Source organism: Aulostomus chinensis, chromosome 15 (assembly GCF_037954235.1).
Source record: "Aulostomus chinensis isolate RoL2024-O1b breed Wild chromosome 15, RoL_Achi_v1.0, whole genome shotgun sequence".
In the NCBI taxonomy this organism is placed as follows: Eukaryota; Metazoa; Chordata; class Actinopteri; order Syngnathiformes; family Aulostomidae; genus Aulostomus; species Aulostomus chinensis.
This window is the reverse complement of record NC_141334.1, coordinates 1-16,470: the sequence shown is the minus strand read 5'-3', so window position 1 is coordinate 16,470 and position 16,470 is coordinate 1. Positions and strand designations below refer to the sequence as shown.

The 16,470-nt window shown below is 44.2% G+C and overlaps 1 protein-coding gene across 2 annotated transcripts; it reads left to right on the top strand.

Moving 5' to 3' along the window:
• The first annotated feature begins 562 nt into the window (after positions 1-562).
• Positions 563-11,432, top strand: mat2b (methionine adenosyltransferase 2 non-catalytic beta subunit methionine). Of its 2 annotated transcripts, none has more exons than XM_086178985.1 (7): positions 563-827; positions 1,479-1,673; positions 8,014-8,128; positions 8,216-8,368; positions 8,888-9,084; positions 9,154-9,267; positions 9,593-11,432. In XM_086178985.1, the coding sequence occupies exons 1-7, from the start codon at positions 798-800 to the stop codon at positions 9,764-9,766; spliced, it is 978 nt and encodes a 325-aa protein (XP_086035111.1). In that variant the 5' UTR covers positions 563-797; the 3' UTR covers positions 9,767-11,432. The 2 variants fall into 2 exon arrangements, with proteins under 2 accessions (XP_086035111.1, XP_086035110.1); XM_086178984.1 differs by lacking the exon at positions 563-827 and adding an exon at positions 1,032-1,214.
• The last annotated feature ends 5,038 nt before the right edge of the window (positions 11,433-16,470 follow it).

The window sequence follows — 16,470 nt, the reverse complement described above, 5'->3', positions numbered from 1 at the left end:
TGTGGGTGCCTGCACATGTGGGGATTGGGGCAAATGAGAGGGCGGACAGGCTGGCAAAAGAAGCGGTAAAACGGGAACAGGTGGATGTCACTCTGAGTCTGTCACAGTCTGAGGGGAAAAGTGTAGTGTTTGGGAAAATACTGCAACAGTGGCAACAGCGATGGGAGGGGGAAAGCAAGGGGAGACATTTATTTTCAGTTAGTGGAGTTGTCTCACAGTCTACGGGTGTCGGCAAGGGGGGTGGGTGGAGGAGGAAGGAGGAAGTCACATTTTCTAGGCTGAAATTAGGACACACACTTCTGAATAGTTCACTGTTTTTAATTGGAAAACACCCGGATGGCTTGTCCTCTGTGTGTCAGCTGCCAGAGACGGTGCAGCATGTGCTTATTTCGTGTAGATGTTACAACCGGGAGAGGCAGGTGCTGATCAGTCAGTTGCGGGAAGTGGGGCTTGGGGAGGTGACAGTTGTAGCCATCCTGGAGGAGGGGGGGAGGGGGGCAAGCGCTGGCTATTTGAGTTTTTAACAGCCACAGGACTGCGTCAGAGTGTAGTGGGAGTAGTGGTGTGAAGATCCAGCAGGAGGCAGAAATGCAACTATTGGATGCAAGCTGCCGTTAAACAGCAAAGAAGAAGAAGAAAACGCCTTCCCTGCTGCTGCTGTGCTTCTACTGGCTTCTGTTTGACTTTACTGGTTTATACTGGCTTCTGTTTGATCCTACTGGTTTATACTGGCTTCTGTTCGCTTCTACTGGTCTCTACTTCATTCTAGGTTGGACTGTTATCTGGTGCTGGATCAGATGCCTGGATTCGGGTTTCGACTGTCAGGGGTGAGTCTGTGTTTTTATCCGAAGCCCGGTGTCAGTTCAAACGGAGCACAGTAACCAAACCTGGGCTTCTCCGCTGCGAAAAAAACCCCGAATCAATTAACAAACTCTAACCCAAGCGAGACGTGACGTGTCGGGAAATTATAAGTAGCAGGGGGCTAGCTTGTATGGTAACATGTAGCTTCACCGCGACAGCTGCTTTACGGCAAACAGATGATCAGCGCTGAGCGGAAGCGGAGGAGAAGCTCATGAAATGGTGCGCTAAAATATCGGAGGAATGGCGGTTGATCAATTATCGTGTTCTTACCATTTGAGCAAAGAGAGGAAATGAAGCGCGCAGGAGCAGAAATTAGGCTGAACTTCAGCCCGGGCCGTGTGCAGTTGGCAAAGGTAAATGCACACCTGCTAGCACCCAAGGGCGAACAACACCTGGAAAAGGTCCCGGAACATCGTGGAAATATACCTATGACCTTTATTGTTTTAAAAACTGTGGCATTTGAAACTGTTCAACGTTATGTGCAATGTACATTTTTGCTGTGTTGATTTTTTTGCAGAGTGAAATGAGACATTTAGAGACATTTATGGAAACTAGTGGAAACTTCATAAACATGACTTTGACCTATGACCATTGTATGTGTTCACCATTTCTTTCAGGAGGATCAGCTAGTCCCAGTTGACCGTGTCATGGTGACCGGTGCGACTGGTCTTCTGGGTCGAGCTGTCTGCAGGGAATTCCAGGACAATGGCTGGTTTGTTATTGGGACTGGATACAGGAGAGCCAGGCCTCGTCTCCTTCGCTGTGACCTCACAGATGAAGAAGCTGTTAAAGGACTACTGTTTGAATACAAGGTAGGCTAGGACTGTTGCACCTCCCATAAGCCAAAATTGGCAAATGTCCAAATAAAAAGGCAGCCAAACTAGCAAGAATGCTGATGTTCAAATGATTGCAGGAGAATGATTGTGGCAGCTAACTATTTTAAATCTGGGAAAGGGGTAAACATCTTATCAGATTCTCAAATATCCTGATAGATGACAGAACTGGATTACCGCCATGAAATATGCTTGAAGTGACCAGAAGAGAACAGTGTGCTGGAACCAATTAATACTTACCATCATCAATTAAATGCCTCCAAACCTCCATATATTCCATTACACTGGCCATTATGTTATCATAGCAAAGCTTCAACGACTTTGCTATTTGTAGGCTTTCAGAGACCCCCTAAAAGAGGCCCAGGGGACATTGGGTAATTAAGAAGTTCCAAAACTGTGATTTTAGAGCAGGGTCCAAAATTAATGCAATGTGGAAATAGTTGAGGACGAGCCCCCCATTGGCAGATAAAAGCTGAACTGAATAAATGACGTTGGACTGATCAGACCAAGGACCTCTCTGTTGTGTCCCACTTGTGGATCCGCTCTCCCACGCAGATACATTCCCGTACAGGAGTTAACACCTGGATTGTGACTTGTTCTCCGCTGCTGCACATCAGCGTCCCTGCAGAACACGTCACATACACACCTGAGAGATACAGTTTCTCGATTTCCTCCTCTGAACCAGATCCATTGAGCCTCTCCAACACAGCAAATTCATGGCTTTGTAGTGCATTCAGGCCCACCTTAAGCACGGTTCATATATTTTCCTATTTTCCTGTGTTAGCATCAGTGGATGAACAGTGAGACTGAACTGAGATTGGTGACGTAAAAACAGCAATCTGCTCTTATGATGGATCAGTGATGTGAGTAATTTACACCAGCAGTAGAACAGACTTCTACTGCTGGTGGTACTGCTTCTACTACAGCAGAAGTTTTTGTGCTGGTTAATTAACATTGACCCACCTTTTAGACCCACCCTCCGAAAATATTTCCAGTTACAGGAAAAACTCTAAAAAGTTTCAGAACCTGTTAAGTAATTGAAGAAATTTGAAAGATTGTTTGTGCTGGCTTTTTTGATACTCATGAAAGCCCTTTTGGATCACTATTGGCACAGTAGAGTTTCATCTATCTTGTTTTGCAATGTATCGTGGACCCATGGGGCTAGGCCGGGCACAGTCTGAAGAGGCAACATGGGTCCCTCCTACAATGGGCTTACCACTGATGGGAGGGGCCAAAGGGGTCAGGCATGAAGTGAGATGGGTCCCAACCGAAAGCAGAGACCTTGACAGTCTGATCCTTGGCTGCAGAAGGTGGCTTTGGGTAGGTGGAATTTCACCTCTCTAGTAGAGAAGGTGCTTGAGCTGGTGGTTGAGGTTGAGAAGTTCTGGCTAGATATAGTTGGACTCACTTTAATGCATGGCAAGGGCTGTAGAAGCAGTCCTCTTGAAAAGCGGTTAGACTTTCTTCCACTCTGGTGTTGCCAGCAGTAAGAAGTGACAGGCAGGGGTGGCTATACTTGTTGTCTCTCAGCTCAGTGCCTGCTTGTTGCAGTTTAATCTGCTAACAGGTACTGGCAGGCAAAGCTGTGTGTGGCTTTGGCAGTTGCTGAGGCAAAAACTTGGACATGAGCAGTTTGACGAAGCAATGAAGAATGACTTCCGGACGGCTTTCAGTTAGGCAAGGCAAGGCAATTTTATTTGTATAGCCCATTTTCACAAACAGTTTGTCTCAAAGGGCTTCACATGGCATCATAACAACATCCTCTGCCCTCAGACCCTCACATCGACTGAGGAAAAACTCCATAGAAAACCCTTTTAACAGGGAAAAATCTGAGAAACCTCAGGGTGAGGAGGGGAGGAGGATCCTTCACCAGGAGGGACAGATGTGCAGGAGATGTTGGTACAGACAAGAAAACAGTTTACAATGCAGAATGTGAGAAACATGGAAATGTTAATAACAGTTGAAGAAGGAAGCTTCTGGAAGGGGAGGCAGGGAGAGCAAGCCAGCTTGATGGAGGACTGGATGGTAGACTGGTTCATGGAAGGGGAGGCAGGGAGAGCAAGCCAGCTTGATGGGGGACTGGATGGTAGACTGGTTCATGGAAGGGGAGGCAGGGAGAGCAAGCCAGCTTGATGGGGGACTGGATGGTAGACTGGTTCATGGGAGGGGAGTGAGGCCGGTGTGACAGTAGGGAATAAGAGGGGGGGGGGTTGGGGGGGCGATGCAGGCAGCGGTTGGGGCTCTGGTGGATCTGTGGAAACACAGAGAGACTGCGAGACACCAAGGCCAAACTAAAGTGCAACAAGTAATGGTAATGACAGTTCCAAAAATGTGCAGGGAGGAGAGGAGGAGAGAGGGGGAGAGGAGATGAGAGGAGGGAAGGGAAGGGCTCCATGTAACCTGATGTGTCCCCCAGCAGTCTAAGCCTATAGCAGCATAGCTATCAATGGTTCAGAGCTACCTGAACCAGTCCTGACTGAAGGCTCTGTCATAAAGGAAAGTCTTAAGCCTGGACTTAAACGTAGTCAGAGTGTCTGCCTCTCTGACCCATGGAGAGATGCTGGTTCCATAGTAGAGGAGCCCGGTAACTAAAGGCTCTACCTCCCAGTCTGTTTTAGAGATACTGGGAGTCACTAACAGACCTGCATTCTGGGAGCGGAGTGCTCTGGTAGGACAGGAGGGACTAATGAGCTCTTTCAAATAGGATGGGGCTTTATCATTGAGAGCCTTATAAGTCAGCAGAAGGATTTTGAAGTTGATTCTAGATCCTACAGGAAGGAGAGAAGCTAAAGTGGGAGAGATGTGTTCTCTCTTCTTAACTCCTGTCAAAACCCTCGCTGCAGCGTTCTGGACCAGCTGGAGACTCTTTAGAGAGTATTTAGGACATCCTGACAAGAGAGAGTTGCAGTAGTCCAGCCGAGAAGTGATAAATGCATGCACCAGTTTCTCAGCATCACTCTGGGAAAGGATATTCCTAATCTTAGCAATACTTCGCAGATGGAAGAAGGCGGTCCTGGTCACATGCTTTATGTGGGAGCTGAAGGAAAGGTCCTGGTCAAAAATGACCCCAAGGTTCCTTGCAGTTGTCCTCTGGGTCAGGGTGATGCCATCTAGAGTAGTGATCCGATTCAAGAGTGTGTCCCTGAGGTGTTTAGGTCCAAACACGATGACTTCAGTTTTATCTGAATTTAGCATTAAGAAGTTAGAAGACATCCAGGATTTAATGTCTTTCAGGCAGTCTTGCAGATGAGTAAACTGGCTTGTGTCGTCTGGCTCCATCGACCAGTAGAGTTGTGTGTTGTCCACATAACAGTGGAAGTTGATTGAGTGCTTCCGTATTATGTCACCTAATGGGAGCATGTAAAGAGTGAAGAGAATCAGCCCTAAAACTGAACCCTGTGGTCCACCATATGTAACTCTACTGTACTCTGAATGGTCATTATTAACATGAACAAACTGAAACCTGTCTGATAAGTAGGACTTAAACCATTTTAGGGCAGTTCCTTTAATCCCAGGTTCATGGTCTAGTCTCTGTAGCAGGATGCTGTGGTCGATGGTGTCAAATGCAGCACTGAGGTCCAAAAGGACAGAGACGAGACCTCTGTCTGAAGCTGTAAGAAGATCAGTAGAGACTCTGACCAGTGCTGTTTCGGTGCAATGGTGTTCCCTGAATCCAGACTGGAAGGCTTCAAAGAGCTCGTTGCTGTGCAGATGTTCATGTAGCTGCTCCAGGACAACCTTCTCAAGGATCTTGGAGATGTAGGGGAGGTTGGATATCGGCCTATAGTTGGCTAACACATCTGGGTCAAGAGAAGGTTTTTAAGTAAAGGGTTGATGACAGCCACCTTAAAGGCCTGTGGCTCATAACCTGTGACTAAGGAAAGATTAATTTGGTTCAATATAGAAGTGTTGACTAGAGGGAAGGCATGCTTAAGGAGGCTTGTTGGGATGGGATCCAGCAGACAAGTGGCTGACTTGGAGGAAGTGACTGCAGAAGTTAATTCTGACAGGTCGATGGGGGAGAAGCTGTCCAAGTGAGCACCAAGTCTGGGAGGTGCTTCTGTGGGGACTGTAGTTTGTCCTCCATTACTGGCAATCTTTGTTCTAATATTCACAATCTTTTCAGTGAAGAAAGATAGGAAGTCGTTACTGCTGAGAGTTGGGGGGATGCATGGCTCAACAGCACTATGGTTCTTGGTGAGCCTGCCCACGGTGCTGAAGAGGAACCTGGGGTGGTTCTTATGCTTTTCTATCAGGGACGAGTAGTAAGCGCTTCTAGCATTACGGAGTTCTTTTTTATATATTAATAAACTCTCCTCCCAGGCTTGGCGGACTTCCTCGTGCTGGCTGGAATGTGTCTTCCTTTCCAGTTGTCTGGTCTTCTGTTTTAAGGCATGCAGCACTGGGCTGTACCAGGGAACTATTCTTTTTTGGTTGATAACCTTCTTCTTCAGGGGAGCTACGGCATCAAGTGTCCCAAGGAGTGCTGCTTCAGTGCTGTCCACAAGATAGTCCACCTGCGAGGGGGTGAAATCAGCATAACTGCCCATTATATTACTACAAGATTACTACAGTTAGGCTGTGCACTGTCAACACCGTGCATGGTGCAGGCGGTGTGCTGCTGACCTGACTCGAAATGTTGTGGACCTGGAAAGGGAATACTTCGAAGACCTCCTCAATCCCACCAACACATCTTCTAATGAGGAAGCAGTGTCAGGGGACACTATGGTGGGCTCTCCTATCTCTGAGGCTAAGGTTGCTGAGGTGGGCAAAAACCTCCTCGGTCGCAGGGGATGGAAGAGATCTGCCTGGAGTTCCTTTAGGACCTGGATGCTGTGGGGCTGTCTTGGTTGAAATGACTCTGCAGCATGTCCGTGTGGATATCTGGGTCAGTGCCTCTGGATTGGCAGACTTGGGTAGTGGCTCTGCTTTTAAAGAAGGGGGACTGAAGGATGTGTTCCAACTATTGTGGGATCACACTCTTCAGCCTTCCTGGTAAGGTCTATTCAGGGGTTCTGTAGAGGAGGGTGCATCGAATAGTCGAACCTCGGATCCAGGAGGAACAGTGTGGTTTTCGTACTTGTCGTGGAGCTATACACTCTAGGCAGGGTCATTGAGGGTGCATGGGAGTTGGTCAACCTGTCTACTGTGTCCCTCTGGGAATCCTGAGGGGGGTGCTCCATGCCTATGGCCACAATCTCTAGGTGCAGCCAGGGTGTTGAGGGGATCTGGTTTGGTGGTTGCAGGATCAGGTCTCTGCTTCTTTCAGATGATGTGGTCCTGCTGGCTTCATCTGGCCATGACCTTCAGCTCTTGCTGGATTGGTTTGCAGCTGAGTGAGAAGCAGCCGGGAATTAGCACCTCCAATTCTGAGTCTACGGTCCTTACCTGGAAAAAGATGGAGTGCTATGTTTAGATCAGGGATTAGACCCTGCCCCAAGTGGAGGAGTTCAAGTAATTTGGGGTCTTATTCACAAGTGAGGGACTGGTGGATCGTGAGATATACAGGTGGATTGTTGCAGCGTCTACAATGATGTGGACTCTGCATCAGTCTGTTGTGGTGAAGAGGTAGCTGAGCCGAGGTAAAGCTAGAGGCTAGAAGCTAAAGCTAAAGGTAAAGCTCTCAATTTACCGGTTGTGGTATGTTCCTACCCTCACCTATGGTCATGAGCTTTGGCTAATGAACAACTGAAGCACTTTTGCGCTTACTATGGGTTTTTCCTTAAGTCTGAATTCTTGCTTGTGTTGTACGTCGCTTTGGACAAAAGCGTCTGCGAAATGAAATTGTGGAATTGTAATGACTGAAAGGACTAGATCGCGGTTATGAGTGGTGGAAATGAGTCTCCTCCAGAGGGTGGCTGAGCTCTCCCTTAGAGATATTGTAAGTTCTGTCATCAAGGAGGAGGTGTGCAGTGAATGTCAGCTTGACATCAATACCAGTTCCATTTATTTGTGCTGACCTGTTACCTGCTGACATGGTGTTGTCAACAAAATGAGTCTAATGAAGTCTGGTACTGTATGAAAATAGGGACACATGAGTTAGTGGGTGTTACTGACAAACCCCAAGTGAACTGTAATTTGCTGCCTGGTTCGGACCTGGAAACATGCAACTTTGGTGACTTCACATTATATCTGACACAGATTCATACATCTGCATGGAATTGGCACTCTGACCGCAGAAACGGCTTCACGATTTTTTAATGCTACTTCTGGTTCAACTGTTAAGTCACAGGTTTATGTTGTGTGTATGTGGCATATACATGGGTGTGTGCACCAGGCCAGGGTACAGGAGTTATACATGTCCCCTCTTTTCCATCAGCCTGATGTAATCGTTCACTGTGCAGCAGAGAGACGTCCAGATGTGGTGGAGAGACATACTGAGGCAGCTGTCAATCTGAACGTGCACGCCACAGGCACGCTTGCCAAGGAGGCAGGTAACCTATGACTTTGAGCTACCTGTCTAACCTATACTAAGAGATTGGGATTAAATCACTGGATGTCATAACTATGTTTGTGTGCAGCTGCGGCGGGAAGCTTTTTCCTCTACATCAGCAGTGACTATGTGTTTGACGGAAGAAATCCTCCGTACGGCGAAGACGACTGTCCCAACCCCCTAAACCTGTATGGACGCAGCAAGATGGAAGGAGAGAGAGAGACTCTGAGACACTGTCCAGGTACATGTTTTAACTGTCTCTGTTTCAAGTCAAGTGGGGGTGGGATATTGTAATGCTTAATCTGTCTTCTCAGAGAAATAATTATGATGACAAGAACTGATTGATCATACATTGATCAACAATATCTGCTGATGGCGAATGTCTCTCTGTCCCCAAGTGCCCCATTGTAAATGATGAAAAACATGATGATCACAAAATCAACCTGACCAGTATGACTGTAAATGATGTCATTGAAAAAATCTGAATCATGTGTCTTCACGTGTGTGTACAGGTTGGTGATGTTGAATCTGTAGGGTACAAACATCTTTTATAGACTAGAAGTTTAGTGTCTGTGAGGTTGCCTGCTGCCATGTCATGCAATGATGCCATAACACTTTACAAAGCCATGGTGTTATTATGGTCAATGACTCTGGAAAATGTTCTCCATAATATGATTACACAATGCTTGATGGCAGATATGTATTTGGGTGGGGAGGGATTGTCACTGTCATCCTCTGAGTGTTTGGTGTTGGGCTTCAGGGGCGGCGGTGTTGCGAGTGCCGGTCTTGTATGGGGAGGTGGAGTCAGTGATGGAGAGTGCCGTGACATCGTTGTGGCTTAAAGTACAGGAGGGGGCAACGGATAGCTGCACATTGGATCACTGTCAGCAGAGATTTCCAACGGATGCCCGAGATGTTGCAGCTGTTTGCAGGAAGCTGTGCGAAAGAAGTAGACAGGTAGGTGTCTATCTGTGATATGCTGCCTTTCTATGTCTGGGCATGTCTCAACACCTGTCTCTGTTACAGGATTCATCCATCAAGGGAATTTTTCATTTTTCAGCAAAAGAGCAGATGACCAAATATGAGATGGCTGTGGCAATCGCTCAGGCCTTCAAACTGCCGTCCAGCCACCTCATTCCTGTAAGTCTCAACACTGGATCCTCTTTCATTCATTAACCAGACAATTAAAACCCATGACAACCTAAAGCCTGTACACTTTACCTGATGATTACCATGAGTTGTACAAAACTGCCAAAGCAGAATTGTTCTTGATAAAGATTAATCGTAGTCAGTCTACTTCGACCTCTAATGAGCCTGTTGTTGTAATCTTCAAGATTAGAAGGTTATTGTTCTGGATCCTTTTTTCCAGATGTTCCATGTGGCCTTGAGCTGATGTCAGAGGTTAAGCTGGCATGATGGAGGTGTAGAACTCCTTGAATATGAATGTTTTTTTTTGTGTCCGTAGCTTACGGAGCAACCTGCGACATCTGTGCTTCGGCCGATAAACAGTCAACTGAACTGTTCTCGCCTGGAGCTGCTGAACCTGAGTGTTGCTCCCCGACCTTTCACTTCGGCCATCACCGACTGCCTGTGGCCGTTCACTCCTGACAAACGATGGCGACAGACTGTCTTTCACTAATGGTCATTGTCACCCCCTCCGACGTGACATCATCTTCAATGGATGAGGTCCGAGCCAATTGCTAGGCTGCATCTGGAATCGCCTGTTCTGCCATCTGCTTTCTTTCTTTAAATCAAATCAGAGCTACATGGTTACAGCCTCATGTGAAATGTTTTTGAAATGAATAAAGTTAAATGTTAATGGTCGTTTGAAAGAAGAACCATGCACCATGTGCCAGTTGAGAGCTCAAAATGTGTTATCAGATGTTAGTCCTAATTTCGGGTTTAATTTATTGTTTTATTGATTGTTTTATTTATAAGAACACTTGTTGAAGGTTGTAGATATAATGAAAAACAAGGATGTTTGTTGATGATGTCCAATGTAGCCTGGACACTTTCTTTTGTGTTTCCTCAATATCCCAACATCTTTTGTGCAACAGTGAGGTGACGTAAACGGACAGTCATGAGGTGTTATTTTCCAGGTTTTGAAGTGGACCAGTGAACATGTGAAGCTACAGTAATTTAAGATGGAGGGAGTTTAGGCCATGCCCACAAAGGAGGTCAAGGTGAGGGACTTAATGTGACAGAGACATAAATGTCCCTGCTATTAGTCTGCAGTCATTTTTTCCAGGCTTGGCTGGCATGATGTCCAATTATAACTGACACCGAAGACCAAGTCAAGAAGTTTAAAGTAAATTCCTCAGATGACTGATGGCATTCATCAGCTCCTTCAGGTAAACATGTTCCAAGTGTCAGGATAGCTCATTACATTTGCCAACAGTACAGGTGCTGGTCATATAACTAGAATAACTATATCATGAAAAAGTTGATTTATTTCAGGAATTCCATTGAAAAAGTGAAACTTGTATTATGTATACTTTCATTCCACACAGTTTGATATATTTCAAGTGTTTTTTTTCTTTTAATTTTAATGACAACTGTCAACTAATGAAAATCCCAAATGGAATATCTCAGAATATTGGAATATTACTTCAGAGCAATACGTAAAAGGATTTTTAGAAATGTTTGGTGGTGGAAATTCCTGAAATAAATCAACTTTTACATGATATGACAATTATATGACCACTACCTGTATACTGGTTGTCTAACCCTGAGATACATGTCCAATACAAATATTACAAGTAAGGCAGACATAAAACTGGGTTAATAACTTCCACACTAATGTTGGTAACCAAGCAAGGAGCTTGATAATCATAAAAGCCTTCTGTCTCGTGATTTCTTAATTGATGTTATTGTGCATGGTAAATGAAGGATGGCGGTGATGCTATTACAAGAATGACGCATGCTAATGTTTTTCAAATGCTTGGCTGTTTCTGTTCTCATGTGGTTTGATGAGCAAAACAGAAAAGAGAATTTGTTTTAAGTTTTGTTCTCTGAGAGAAAAATCCACTTTAGTCAATAGTAGAGATAAACCACAGCATCCGGTACAGATTATCTAAATTTTACAAATGTGGATGTGACATGATTGAAATGTATTATACGTTCTGATCATTACTCTGATCATGAGTCATAAGTGAATGTAATCATTGTAGCTCATAAATCATAGTTTGTTTTTATGAAGATTTTATATATTAGGTTACATCTTATGTCACGGTCAAACAGCCTCTGTTTATGCACATGTCATTAACATGGTAGTGAAGTACTTTATGTGAAATAAAAATACCATTGAAATATATGTTGTCAACTGAAGTGTCATGCACCCTCATGAGAATGAGATGTAAAATAAGGACAAAATATTACCCAAGTATAAGTGAACTGTGTGTATTAATGTTGCAAAATATATGGCCTGATGTCAGTAGTCTTAGTGCAAAATGGAAAGAGTGGAAAGAAGTGGATCTCCCCATTTAGGGGGGGGAGATAGAACAGAGAAAGTGTTGAAGGTCCTTCAAATGGGGGGGGGGGGGCAGGGGAAATAAAGAGAAGAGAAGGTAAAGCTGAGTGGGAAGGAGGATCCTCATCCATGGTTTACATTCTCCCTGTCCTTTATAGGCCGACTCCAATCCCTGTCCACTCCATTTCGAGAGGAGGAGTGAAAGAAAAGAGTCTTCAAAGTTCCATGGTGTTGGAGTGGATGATGAAGGTCTCCAAGGTATTTCAATGGGAGAGTTCCAAGCAGTTATCCAAAGAGGTTAGGGTAAAAAAATCTCTCTCGATGGCTCCCCCCACCTCCTCTGACGATTCGGCAGTTGAAATGGGGAGCCAAAGGAAATGCACGGGCCGACGACTGTCATTTAATAGTTCTCGGTCCTTGTGTTGATCCTCTCCAAAAGATCAGGGTCAAAAGATCCCTGAAACTGTTTTTATCTTCTAAACAGTGTCACGTGTTTATAAAGATCTCACATCTTCCAGAGTTAAATGCTCACTGAAGAAGTTTGGATTTTCCTCCAAGGATCCAGATGTCCACGTGTGAAATGAGCTCATTTCTGAGCAGTAGCTTAGTAACCAAGGTGACGGGAAAATATTAAAATCGGTTGTGGTGAACCTTAGTCAGTTAAAGATTAAATTAGGGTTAGGGTTTAGGTATAAGGTTAGGGTTAGGTGTTAGGGTTAGGGTTAGGGTTTAGGGTGAGGGTTAAGTATAAGGTAAGAGTACCACCCCACCCAAAGTGGTGCACTTTGTAACCGTAAGGTGTAGGAGGCTGAAAGTTGGTGCATAGGGTTGTGATGGTCGGTGGAGTGATTGGTTAAAGTTTCAAGTTGATTGGAGCAAAGGGGGCGGAGTTATTGGCGAATAAGCCCCTATTTTGAGCTTGATTGGCGGTGCACTTTTGAGCTGTAGGGGGCAGAGTGCTGAGAGTCTGGCTACCCCCCCCCCCCCCCCCCCAAATGTGGGCACGGGCTTTCCAACGAGCCTAGTCCCGAGTCTGTAGGATGTTCCTAGCCTGAGTAATGTGGATTTTAAATTCCCCCATTCAAGTGAATGGGAGTGAGTGAAAATTTGACAAAGTGTTTTGTGTGAAAAGTGTCCTGTGGAAAGTATCTAGGAGCATGTTTGGGGTGATTTGGAGTGTATTGGTAGTACTTTGTTGGGTATGAATTTTGCAAGTTAGTATGGGGTGGATAGCACTTGTGTGCTGAAGTGTGTGGGTGAGTGTTTGTGTGTGTGTGCGCGTGCGCGTGTGCGTGCGTGAGGGTTAGGGTTAGGCAAGCGTAAAGGGAGGATGTTAGGGTTTGGGTAGAGAGCAGAGGATAGGTTTGAGGGTTAGGGTTAGGTATAGAATAGAATAGGTTAGGGTTAGGGTTAGGGTTTAGGGTAGAGGATAGGTTTGAGGGTTAGGGTTAGGGTTAAGGGTTAGGGTTAGGGTTAGGGTTATAAAATTTGGAGCGTCGTTCGAGGACGACACTCAAGGCACAGGCCATTCTCCCTCCTCCGATCTCAATTCCCCTGACTATAATTCTTCGACTTGGTTTCCAACTAGGGTTAGGTTTAGGCAAGAAGGTTGATTCGGTTAGGTTTAGGGTTAGAGGTTCAAATTCGGTTAGGTTTAGGCAAGAAGGTTGATTCGCTTAGGTTTAGGGTTAGAGGTTAGGGTTAGGGGTTCAAATTCGGTTAGGTTTTGGCAAGAAGGTTAAATCGGTTAGGTTTTCGGGTTAGGGGTTCAAATTCGGTTAGGTTTAGGTAAGAAGGTTGATCTGGTTAGGGTTAGGGTTAGGGGTTCAAATTTGGTTAGGTTTAGGCAAGAAGGTTAGGGTTAGGGTTAGGGTTAGGGTTAGGTTAGGGTTAGGGTTAGGGGTTCAAATTTGGTTAGGTTTAGGCAAGAAGGTTAGGGTTAGGGTTAGGGTTAGGGTTAGGTTAGGGTTAGGGTTAGGGTTAGGGGTTCAAATTTGGTTAGGTTTAGGCAAGAAGGTGGATCTGGTTAGGTTTAGGGTTTGGGGTTGGGTTAAGGCTAAATTATGTTATTAGTCTATAGCAGGAGCAATAAAATGAGAGAGAGACACAGTAAGAGTAAGTAAAAGGTCAAAGGTCAATTCCACTCCTGAGGGTCAGACATGAAAAAAGGAAAGGAGAAAAGAAAGGGGAATCCATATCATAATTATTTCACTTAAATAGGCATTATGAATATTACATATACACCTGTAATATTATCCTTTATAATATTTTAAATATTGATTATTCATCATCTTTTTATTATTTATCATTTAGACCCAATGGCTGAAGAGTATCCAGGAGGTTGATCCACTTTCTCTCTGCTCTCCTACGTTGTGTTGTGGACCAGTGTGGGTTCCCTTCCAGAATGGTGGTTTTATAAATGTTATGTTTGTGTTGATAAAATCTGGTCCGAATCGTGTTACCTGTCTCTCCCACATATTGTGTGTCACACACAGTGCAAAAAAATAAATACACACAATTTCTAGAATCAATACTGGTTCCTGATTGTGTCTAAAAAACATTATTATTGTGTCTATTGCGCACCCAAAGATGGTGCTGAAAAAATTCTCCGCGCTCTAAGGACTTAGGATTCCTCATAGGTTTGAGTTTGGCCTTTACTCAATAATCCTGTAAGTTTTTGTTTTTCTTATAGGCAGCAATAAGTCTATGATTCTGGAGCAGTGTGGAGTCCTCAATCCCCTGTTGGAAGTGTTTCCTAATCGCTCTGACTAAGTTAACAGCGGACGTAGAATAACTGATAACTATAGGGAGAAGAGAAGAGATCACAATAGGTCTGGTCTCTTTACATGTCTTGAGGGATTTTCTCAAAAAGGAGCGAGAGTACCCTCTAGTGGCCAATGTGGAGAATAGTATTTTGGTGGCCACTTTAAAATCCTCTTCTCTCGTGCAGACTCTGTGGAATCTAAGAAGCTGAGATTTAACAATTCCTGCGTAGGTATGTTTGGGATGGTAACTAAATTTATACAATAAGGAATGAGTATCTGTTTTTTTTTTTAATATTTTAGTGTCCAATTTATGTGTGAGTAAAAAATTAGGTCCTTTATATGTAGTTGTGTCTAGAAAATCAACAGAGGTCGAATCAATTACAGCTTTCAATTTAATAGATGCGTTATGATTATTGAGGGTGTTTAGGAAGATCTCAAAATCCTCCCTCGTGTGCTGCCAGATTCCCCAAATGTCATCCAAGTATCGGAAGTAATGAAGAGGTTTTTCAGGCAAGTTAGAATAGCTGTTTGTTCCCATTGAGCCATAAATATGTTTGCGTAGGCGGGGGCGAATTTCTTTCCCATCGCGTACCTTTAATTTGTAAGAAATATTTGTTATTAAATTCAAAATCATTCCGAGTTCAGTTAATTTGGAGTAGTTCTAATAATTCTTTTTCTGGTCTTTTAGAATCAGGATATTTGGCAAAGATACTTTTTACGGCCTGAATACCCTCCGAGATCACAATATTAGTATAGAGGCTGTCGATATCGGCAGTGAAGAGGAAGGAATCTGGAGGGATAGAGAGCTGCTTGATCTTGTGGACAAAATCATAAGTATCCTTGATGTAGCTCTGGTGTCTTACAGAGAGAGGGTTGAGGTAAAAATCAAGATACTCAGCTGTATAGTAGGTTTCGCTGTTGCAGTCAGACACGATAGTCTACCAGGGGGGATTTGATGAGGTCTGCTCCATTTCTCAGGCTCCTTATGAATTTTAGGTAACATGTAGAAGCGTCTCGGTCTAGGTTCCTCCTGTCCAATTAAGTACTTCTTCTGTTTAGCGTTAATACATTTTTTCTCATATAATTTCTGTGTAATTTTTTTGTATCATCGGGATAGTTTTTAAATATATAGGTTCTTCTAGTGGGGTATAATAATTTGTATCTAATAATTGTCTATTTCCTTCCCAAATATATTGGTCCCTATCCATAATTACGACCGCACTCCCTTTATCCGCTGGTTTAATCACTATGGATTGGTTACTTTGTAAAGTTTTTAATGCGTCTGCTTCTGCTGGGGATAAATTAGGTTTTGTTCTACTGATTTTAAATTTAGTATCAAAATATTGAATATCTCTATGAATTATATTTTTAATATTTTCATGTATTTGGGTTAATGGAGGGGTCCAATTGGATTTTGGGGTAAAAGGTGGGGGTTCCAAATAATTTTTGTCTTCAAAATAAGCTGCAATTTTTAGTTTCCTGTGATATTGTTGGAGCTCAAACCTTGCGCTATATAACATATTCCTATTGCTGCCTTTAGAAGGGATGAATGAAAGCCCCTTGCTCAATAGAGAGCGCTGTGCCGGGGAAAGAGTGAAATTTTTACTCAAATGAATCACACTTTAATCCCCCTCCTGAGCAATCAGGTTCATGGGGGCACTTAGTTTAGGAACTGGTTCCAATGATCAAGGATACGTGATGCTGTGGTATGAGTCCAGTGAATGCCATCCCGTTCAGTAGAGAACTGGCTCCTACAGAGCTCAGGGATGTGTTGATAGTGGGAGCGTATGTGTTTGTTAAGTATGTGAAGGTGGACCTGCTCACTGTGGGGGAGAACTCTGGAAAAGTTGATGATGGGGATCCCAACCGCGGCCTGTGGAAATTTAATTTTGGACATCCTGAAAAGTCTCTGCAGTTCTTTTATAGATGTCTGGGTCATTTGAGCTCTGTTGTTGAGGCCCAGTGATAAGATTACCGTTTCCACAAACGAGGCTGGTTCCATTTTAGCCAAAACCCCTTGAATGTGTCTGAACGTAGCACCTGGGAAGCTGTCCACCTGTAGGTCCGGAAGTTTAAAAGGTGGAATTCTGGCAATATTGGAATCTCCCA

Coding starts and splice junctions, on each gene's coding strand:
- mat2b (XM_086178984.1), top strand. CDS start 1,152: ATGAAGCGCGCAGGAGCAGAAATTAGGCTGAACTTCAGCCCGGGCCGT. Junction 1,215..1,478: donor GCCGTGTGCAGTTGGCAAAG/GTAAATGCACAC, acceptor CATTTCTTTCAG/GAGGATCAGCTAGTCCCAGT. Junction 8,369..8,887: donor GACTCTGAGACACTGTCCAG/GTACATGTTTTA, acceptor GTTGGGCTTCAG/GGGCGGCGGTGTTGCGAGTG.